General features: G+C 30.8%; 1 protein-coding gene across 1 annotated transcript; it reads right to left on the bottom strand.

The window, feature by feature from the left end:
• Positions 1-926: 926 nt before the first annotated feature.
• Positions 927-3183, bottom strand: LOC131039880 ((R)-mandelonitrile lyase-like). The gene is made up of 4 exons (XM_057972732.1): positions 3048-3183; positions 2264-2914; positions 1114-1924; positions 927-1028 (listed from the first exon to the last, which is right to left on the bottom strand). Exons 1-4 carry the CDS (start codon positions 3136-3138, stop codon positions 977-979), a joined length of 1605 nt encoding a protein of 534 aa, XP_057828715.1. The 5' UTR covers positions 3139-3183; the 3' UTR covers positions 927-976.
• Positions 3184-10246: the final 7063 nt, after the last annotated feature.

Here is a 10246-nt window from a genome sequence, read left to right as displayed (position 1 = left end):
TCTTTAGTCTAGTACATGGTGGATATACCTTAGATGATTATTTTATTTATATAATAGTATTTTTGGATGTACATCCTTATTATATGTCATGCTCTTAGAAGACTAGGTGATCGAATGTTGAAGATGTTCTTACCTACATTCATATTTGGGTAGTCTTGAGAAGTGGCATGGAGGAATATGTTGCATTCCTAATGTAGAGAAGGGTTCAGAAATACATTCCTGATGTGCTGCATAGTAGTGGTAAAGGTTGTTTCAGATGAGTATTAAACTATAATCCGCATTTTAATGCAGTACTCTTCTAGTTGAATCTTTTGATCTCATTGTATTTGAATGAGCTTACTATCTTACCCTGAAAATTTGATCTTTAGTTGTGCAAGTCCTCTCAGGGGCAATGAGCTGCTTCGTAGTTAGCGAAAACATTGTAATTAATCTCAAAGATATATTGTGAGTATGATTCTCACCATGGTTTTTTCCTCTTTGTGTTTTTCAAGTAAAAGTCTTGGTGTTATATATGTTTGTCTTTGTGATTTCAATTATTTACATTCATAAATATGGTAGAAATAATGAATGCTAAATCTGATCAAGTTTTAAGTGTAAGTTGATCTCCCCCCTCTCAACATCCGATAGTGTTCAACAACTTATAGTAAATGTGAATGTTTTATTCTATCATTTTTAATAAAATATAGTAGTCTAATAATTCATTTCAAAAAAATTTAGAGAAGAAAATAGTATTTTTTTAAATCCTATTTCTTTGAAGTAATTATATCTATATCTTTGCATAAATATTATCATCAAAGTTTTCCCTCATTTTTTCTTTGCTTTGTAATTTTGTAAATTAATATATATTAAACCACAATTGAATATAAACATTATATGAAAAGTAAATTATTAGAAATTAAATCATTCTATTTGATGTCAATAGTGAATAAACAACATAAGTTTGTGACATCTTATTATAAAAATATTTGAAAATGGTCTAATATTCACAAATGTTCATCCGCTCTTGAAGGATACGAATTCCTGCATACCTACACATATGCAATTAAAAAAATGTTAATAATATTATAATTTAAATTATTTTTATATAATATAATATAAAAGGACAAACAATACCTTCCAAGCATCATGATAGTGGCTTGTGGATTTGTCCCAGGGCTATCCTTGAAAATGGAATTATCCACAACCCTTAGACCATCAACACCTTTCACTTGAAATGTTTTGTCAATCACATGATTAACTTCACACCCTCCATGGTAATGCCAAAGTGTTCCTACGGTATCTTTGCAAAAAATTTCCAAGGCATCATTATCCAGTATATTTTGCGGCAATTTAGACCCTATGAATTGAATTCCAGTATTAAATGCAAATTCTTGGATAGAAGTTGTCATGGTAATATTTGACAATACCTTCATAGCAAGAATACATTCTTGTACATCAAATGGATGAGAAAAGTAATTATATCTTACAAATGGATTATCTTTGGCATTTTTGCTACTAAGTCGAAGCTCACCCCTTGATAAGGGAAATGCCACCTTACTGAAGATAGCTCCTATATATTGATCATCTATAGAGTTTTTTTGCTGAAAATAGCTACCACCCCAAATGTAGACATGGGAATTGTCTATTATACCCACTACTTGTGGTGTTTCAAATTCAAGTGCCTTAGCGGATTTCAAAATGATTCTTGTACATGGGGGATCTTGAATCATTTTCCCTACTGAGTTTAGATCTAACAATACAGTAATGTTCAATTCATCAAGTTGTTCTAATGGGCCAATTCCACTTAATAAAAGAAGTTGAGGGCTACCTATACTTCCCGCTGATAAAATTACTTCATTCCATTTTGACAAATAGTTGATAAATACTTGATATAAGAGATTATCAACGCTAGTCATCAACTCAACACGATTAGCCTTCAATATTCCTGCAACATTGTTTTATAGACAATATTAATATTCTAATGTAACTTAAAATATTGTCATAATAGCATAGATTTAATTTAATTTTAGAAAATGGTAAAGTTGAATAAATTAAAAAATTGAAAAAATAAGAAAAATACAAACAATATAATTATATTGTTAAAACTATATGTGAAGAGAATTATTATTCTAATTAATACATTTTTAACAATATAAAATTATTATTCTTTTCAAAATATAGGTATATCTAAAACCATTAAACTGATTTGATTAATATTTAGGGAAAGAGGGGCTCACGCCAATACTGAAAAAAGGAAAGCACGAAAGTGAAAGTGCAAGCGTACCTGACGACGAGTCAAAGAGGACTCTGGTGGCTGTAGCATTCAGAAGAACCACAATGTTATCTGGATTTGCATATTGCAGAAGATCTGCAGCTGTGTGTCTCCTTCCCTCGTTGTCAAAGGTCGAAGCACTGAACTTGGTTCCCTCCAAATGATCCAGAGTATACCCATTGTAAGGAAGCACTCCAGATTCCAAAAGTGCATCCTTCACAGCAGAATTCCAACGGAAAAGCTTGTCTGGTTTGAAGGCCATCAACTTCTCCACCCATTCGTACGACTCATTCACAAGTTTCTCATCCCACTCCATCTCTCGAATGAATTCTGAACTTGCCCTGCTGTAGAAACCAGCGTTAATGGCTGATCCACCTCCCAGGACTCTTCCCCTTACCGACCGCACTCCCTCCTCTGAGACAAATCCTTGCATGACATAAGGCAACTCGTTGGGATCCTCCGAAGCCTTGAATACGCCTTTATTGTCTGCAGTGTCAGGATTTCCATAAGGGGAATCTCCTCTTTCCACTAAAAGAACAGAATAGTGCTGTGACAGAGTTGCAGCGAGAGGACACCCTGCTGTGCCTCCTCCAATCACAATGTAATCATATGTTCTTGCAGCTGCCTTTTCAGCGTCAAATGTCATAAAAGGATATGGGTATTCTGCAAACGCCAAACACAAAACAACTCACATTACTATATTACATACCAAACTTAAAAAGCATTGTAATTTTTATACGCATCCTTCATATAAAACATTGAAATTTGAAATGAAATACTGAAAGAATGCACTCACCCAATTTCTGCGTTGCCACCGCTGAACAGTGGAGGTCATTATGATTTGTGAAAAGCAGCAGGCATGAAATGAGACAGAAGAGAATCTCCATACTCACTAGTTGATCTAACCCCTCGTATAGACTTGAAATTGAAATCGATCTGATTCCTCTTAAATAGTTTCACTTCTCTTAATCGTAATTTCAATTAACTCAAATTATAAATGATCACGGACACTTGAATTTTTTAATTAGATACCATGCAACTACTTTTAACGTAAGACTCCTTGAGTCGGTCACCAACCCTGGACATTCCATTTGGCTGGTATGCCATTAATTTCAACCTAAGACTACTTTTGTGTATTGCATGCCAATAATTTCAAAGAAAGATTTATTTTATTTCTATTGGCTCAGACAAAAAATATCATTTTTTTTATTTCTATTGGCTCAGACAAAAAATAGTAGGTAGAATTTTTATTTTTTTTTCCATAAAATAACATATTTATCTCTTCATTAATGATATTGATATGACCAATGTACTAAATCAATTATAAATTTATTTTTTTACAACTTTATGTATTTGATTCAATTTAAATACAATAACCATTCGTACAAAAAAAATCAAACCCAATGGTTGTTTGCACTAGAGATTTAATACTGTATTGGTAATAGTGGATTTCATCGTACAAATATATTAAGGGCTGCGTCTATTATGGCTCCAAAATGGACCTTTCGTACAACGTGTTTGGGACAGATTAGTCAATTGCAGTTGTTAATTACAAAATCGAGGATGTAAAACGTGCGAGTAACACGCGTGTTAGTCAATCCATACTGATATTTTGGAACCAGAATATATGCGTCCTATATTAAGATACAACTGACACTTCGGATTCCATGGCTTATACATAACAAATCATTATGATCAACTACTTTTAAATGTAAGAGCAAGTATTAAATTTATTAAACACACATACTGCCAATTATAAATCTAAAGGGAAAGTAGGTTATTAAGTTAATCAATTTTTTTAAAACGAATTTTAGAATGCTTAATATATATATATATATATAAATATGTGTGATTAAAATATAATATTATTTAATTTTAAATTCTTTTATTTTCTTCATTTTACTTTTTAAGATGCTTGTTGATAAATTCTAATTATGCAATAACAGATTTTTTTTTAATTTTTTTTAATTTTAAATATGTTTGATTAATTATATAATTTAAAAAAATTTATTTATAAATTTATCTAAAAGTTATAGTTTAATTTTTTTTTGTTCTTTACTTATTTTGAAGTTATGCTTTTATTAAATATTAACATTTTGATATCTAAAGGTTGTCAAATTGAAGGTAAAAAATAAAAGCCTTTATTAATAGGTAATTATCATGTTTCTGTTTTTGCTTTAGGCTTTAAAAATGGTTCTATGATTGAACATAAGGGAGCCTTTAGAATTAATCATGTAATATTCATTGTTTAATGCATTATATTTTGTGAAGTTTATTGTATAAATAGTTTACAAAAATACATATAGTTGTTTTTCCCAAAAAAATTATTAAATTTAAATCAAAATTTAAAAATAAAGCAATTATATATTATCTTAAAAACAATTCAATATTTTGATAGTATTTATTGTAATGGTGATTATATATTTCTTTACTTCTTCCTATTTATCTTTATCTCTAATTTTATCTAGTCTAAACTCACCGCGCCAATTGCAATAACTTGATGCTTTGCATCTCTTGTTTTAGATTAACAAATTTCTAGGTCAATAAACTGGATCATAATAGATAACAACATCATAATTCTTTCATGTATTGATAAATATAAGGATTTTTATTGAAGGTGGCAAATTTGATATCATGTGAAATTTTTGAATCAAACAATCAATGACTTCTTTATCAATAGATTGATCCTAATAGCAATATCCCAACTTTTCAAGGAGTGTTTTATTTTTAATTATTTTATGAATTGATAAGTATAAAGAATTTATTCAAAATGTCAAATAATATTTTCATGTGTGATTTTTGAGTCAGAGAATGAATAATTGTATATCAATAAATTGTATCATGATAGCAACATCATAATCATTTTATGTATGTTTTATTTTTAAAATTATAAGAAAGAATGTGCAACCAAAAATTTTCCTTTGTCTTTTCAAAATCATTGAATACAAATAACATTTTTTAGTCATTATTATTTAATTATTTTAAGATTTTTTTAGAATTGAAGTAATTTTTTATTTTAATTTTTAAAAGATAGACTTTGTTGTTTTTAATAACAAGGTGGACATTTGCGTTCTTTATTAACCCCATTTCTATGCACTTAGCCCAACAACATATTAAAAGTTTCTTCATTATCTAATGACGATCTATCTAGGTATAATAATGAATCTCTTGGTAAAATTGTGTAATCAATTATGTCTATTAATTTAACAATCTTAAATATTATTTATAAATAAATGTTTGCCCTTATTTTTTATAGTAGATGGTGTACACCCTATAGTTTAGAAAAATAATATTAGAAATTTATATATTGTGTGGTACTGATCTATATAAACATAAAAATAAATTTCTTTTGAATAAATTTTGATTATAAATTTAATTTTCTTAAATGTTGTGGAATAAAATTACCACTAATATAATAGAAATTTCTATATCGTATGATAATTGTCCATCTAGATACAATGATTGATTTCTTTAAAAAATAATTAATATCAATGTTCCCACTCTGTAACAAAATCATTTCATTAGTTAAAGAATATAAAAAAACTCTAGTTAGAAGGAGAAGAGTCGAGGAGCGCTTTTTTTAAAGGGCTCAACTTGTCTTAGTGCCTATTCTTCGACCATTCATTTTACCTCCTTTAATTCTTCATTCAATTTGAAAGGTACGCAACTTCCTTAATATATTTTACTATGATATTTGAACAACCTTAGGTCCGACTTTATTAAAGGCACCTATGTTAAAAATGGCATTTACCCTTATTAATGCCATAATGTTTTTTCCTGGTTTATTATAGGGATAAGTACTCAAAATCTTAAGTATCATATTTAAGCCTACAGATTATATGGAAGTGTGGGATAGACTACCCATCGAATGAAATATTTTTTAAATACAAATTTATTAAGAAGTGTTTTGCATTCAATTGTTTCTACTTATTTAGTCAATCATCATATAGAATTTCAAACTTTTAACAAAAAAAATTATTGTCTTAATCTATTTTTTAAATTAAATAATTATAAAAACCATTTTTCTTTGTTTTTATTGGTTCATATTACACACAATTTAAGTAGAAAATTATTATTTGTTTCTTAAATATACTTAATTTATTTCTATTTGATATGTCCAATCTTATAAAGATATATTATCCAACCGTATTTTGTAGTGATGTACCTTTATCTCACAACTTTCTAGATCTTGGATTGTAAATGCCACACCCCGCACTCCACTGCCATGAATTCCTAGAATTTCTATCAACAAAGGAATAAATGATCTCACAAAGAAATTTAGAAAGATTTTAAATTAAATAAATATATTTTAAAAATTATTGGATAAGAATCTATATTTTGTATTATTAAAATAAAAAATGTGTGAATGAAATTAAAGCTATTTAACAATCTAACTACACAAAATCCATTCAGACACTCAAGACTAGGACAATTAAGAAGGAAAATTAGTTAAACAACCTAATAGAAATTAAAACGAAGGCTCTAGATTTGTCCTTTGATTTGATGGTCCCTTCATTTGATGTGTGCTTGTTGAATGGTAGATACTCGACTATGCTCCATGATAGCGAATGAAAGGTGTAAACTAAGAAATATGTGATTCAAAATGCTATGCTAAATGGATGTGGATGAGTAAAAGATGAGAAAATATTTATGAAATATGAGGTTATGAAAATGGAAATGGATGAATAATTATGCATTATGGAGGTATGAAAATGAAAAGTGGATGAATAAGGAAGGAAAATGGGAGGTTTAAATAGGCTAAAGGGAGAGATGGAGAGGGATGAGAGGAAGACAACTATCCTTGAGAAGGGCAAGTGTCTTTCCTTCATTTCTCCTCATTTGAGACGGGTTTTTTTTGAACTTTTTATCCTTTCATTCAAATGATATTGGAATGGAATATTTTTGAGGTATTTTCATGTCATTTTTTGTGTATTCATTTTTTTTTTAAATGATGACATTGTTTTGCTTTGATTGGCTTATGGATGTTCCTTTTGCCTTCCTCCATTTTGATATTTTTAATGGTTGGTTTTGGAGATATGTTTGGAAAACTCATTAAATGAGATCGTTTCCCTTTTGCATCTATAATTATTGTTTATGGAGGGTTTTTCGAGTATAATTTGGTCCTATATGGTTTTATTATTGTTTCCCTCCAGTTTCATAAAATTGTGATGAGTTTTATGAGGTTAGGAGGTGATTTGAGCACTCAGAAACAAATAATTTGTTTATGAGACTTGAATTTTTAGTTTATGATGTTGTTTAAAGAATGTATATGGATCTATTTTCTTGATCTGATAAATGTTACTGATGTCTTGTGAGGTATTTTATGACCTCTTGATGCTTTGAGTTGTTTTTTGGATGGATTCAAGATGGAATGTGTACCTAAAAATGGACTTGGATTGGATTACTTGTATATGTGATATTGTTACTATTCATGGGTATATATGGACTATTATGAATCATATTTTGATGCATTTTGATGTTTTACACCTATGTCACTTGTATAGAACCTTTAGGTAAGTATAGTGTTCTACCCTTGTGAGTTTGCTAGTAAGTCCCTAAAATGGCCCTTGTGTAAATTGTATCCTTGAGTTCCCTTGTATGTTAACCCATGGGTATAGGTAGTTTCCCTCCTTTGGCTCCCTGTTTTTTTGAGGGCCATATGTCTATCTCCTAGCATGGGGGGTGGGACTTCAGGTTCCACATGGTCGGGTGGTTTCCTATCTCCATCGGGTATCCATGTCCTTGTTTATACTAGATAATCTTAAATGGACTAAGGTGAGTAAGTATGTATTAAAGGAACACAATTGAAATTCATATTAAACATCAAATGGTAGTTGTTGAAGAGAATTTTTACTTCAGTGAGATGATGAGGTAGTAGCTACTAGTTAATCTTAAAAGGACCAAGGTGAGTAAATATGAATTCAAATATGGCTCCTTGATTATTTTTTTAAATTTCATGTTTATGAATGAACTTTAGGAAAAAGATAATTGTGTTTAGGGAAGTTCATCTCCTATTGAACTACAAATCAAAGAAAACATTAGAGAGTTCAAAATAGATAACAAGGCATACAATAGCATATTCTCTAGCATGTTAAAAAAATATGACACAATGCAAAATGTACAAAGATTTCCTCCATTTGTGGTTTGGAAATACAAAGACGCATTCACGTTTCTAGTAAGTAGGGACAACTTTTATATTCTAGCAGTAGAACCCAAAATAATATGGATTTTGAGCTTCCTTATGACGTTTATGAAGAGGAAGTTTAGTTTTGGTATTGTGGAAGAAATTGAAGAAAGGTTAGGGGAAGAGAAAATTCAGAAAGGACATGATAAAAGAATGGATAAACTATTTAAGGATTTTGTTTTGCAGAGATTTTTTGAGGCATTTGGTTAAACAAGGATAAGATTTGTGTTTATCCTACCATTGGTAATATTGAGTTTGCCTGGAACCCTCATTAAGACTATGAAAATTGAGAAGAAGACCTCTAAAAAGAAATAAAAGGAAAAAAGAGAGATGATTTAGAACCTAAAGTTAAAGTGATCCAGGAGCATCCTTGGAAAATGAGCAATCTAGCATCAACCAAAAATATTTCCTTTCAATTTTGTTCTTATTTAGTTCTTTGTGCAGTTTTTTGTGTTCTTACAGGTTGCTACCAAGAGTTGCTTGTACTTCATGGCAGATCTTATTTTTTATTTTCTAGATGGTTTCATGTGCTTGATTCAATATTTTTAGTTTATTTGGGTTCTTTTCCAGATAGATATAGCTTCCGATTGAGTGTTTCTGGGTTCTGAGATAGTTTTTGTTCTTACCCATTGGTTTTTCTTCATTACCAACATGATTTTTGGCATATGGAACAATCTTAGGCCTTGTTCGATGCTCTTTGGTGTGTGGCCGACCTTCCTACTGAACCACATCACTTGGTTGTTATTTTCTAGAAAGATTTACCTAATTCTTAGGGCTGACCTAATTACATGTTTCATTTTCTTGTATTGGTGAATGTTTCATGTTCCGGTGAGTATAAATATGATGTTATGTACCATTTCTAGGGGGAAGAGAAAGTAAAACTTAGAATAAGGATTGATATTTGCACGTTGTGATCCGATTGATTCTTAGAGTCCCGATTGGATTGTATCTAGCTTGAAGCCTGCATGTAACTGGTTAATTACCAAATGTTCTTTGATGTTCTTTGATGTTAATTACCAAATGTTCTTTGATGTGAAATTATTATATTTTATTGTTGCATTTGTTGTGTCTCTCTTGCTGCATAAGTCGGTTGACTCTTTTGAGAGTTTTTCCTAGTTATGGCTACACCAAGTGGTATCAGAGCTAGTTATGGACTAGCTAGTGGAAGAATTATTTGTAAACATTGACGGATTCCTTGAGGTGAATAGATCACCGATTGGAGGCAGGTTGTGTGTGTGTTCAATAGGTCACTGAGGGGAGGCAATTGAAACCAATAGTTAGATTGTTGGTTTGAGGCAGTTCACCAGAGTGGAAGAAGAGATGCCACCACGGAGGACAAGCCCCCAAAGGGTGGAGAAAATGAGGGAAGACTTCAAGATTAAATTAAGGAATAAGATTTCAAATACTTGGGATGGTTTGGAGAGAAACCCTGATTCTGAGGATGAATATGAGGAAGTCAGCGAAGAGCTTGAGGAAGCTAAAGTACCGAAAGATGAAAGAGAGGAAAGATTCCTAAGAGCAGTGGCACAAGCAAGTAAAGTTCATAAAGTTGAGGTTTCCAAATTTTTCACAACACTGAACTCAGAGGATCTGATCGATTGGATCTGAGAGTTGGAGGAATACCTTGAGTGGAGAATGATGATTTAAAGATCACCCGGTGGAGATACATGGTTGCAAGATTGAAGACCAAGTTCATACCGAGAGACTATGAATTGGAATTGTTCAAGAAGTTGCAGAACCCAAAACAGAGAAACATGATTGTGAAGGAATATACTGAGGAATTATACAAGGTTGTGATGAGATCTAGACAT

This window comes from Cryptomeria japonica, chromosome 7 (genome assembly GCF_030272615.1).
Source record: "Cryptomeria japonica chromosome 7, Sugi_1.0, whole genome shotgun sequence".
Lineage (NCBI taxonomy): Eukaryota > Viridiplantae > Streptophyta > Pinopsida > Cupressales > Cupressaceae > Cryptomeria > Cryptomeria japonica.
Note: the sequence above shows the minus strand (reverse complement) of the source record. Positions and strands in the feature narration are given on the sequence as shown.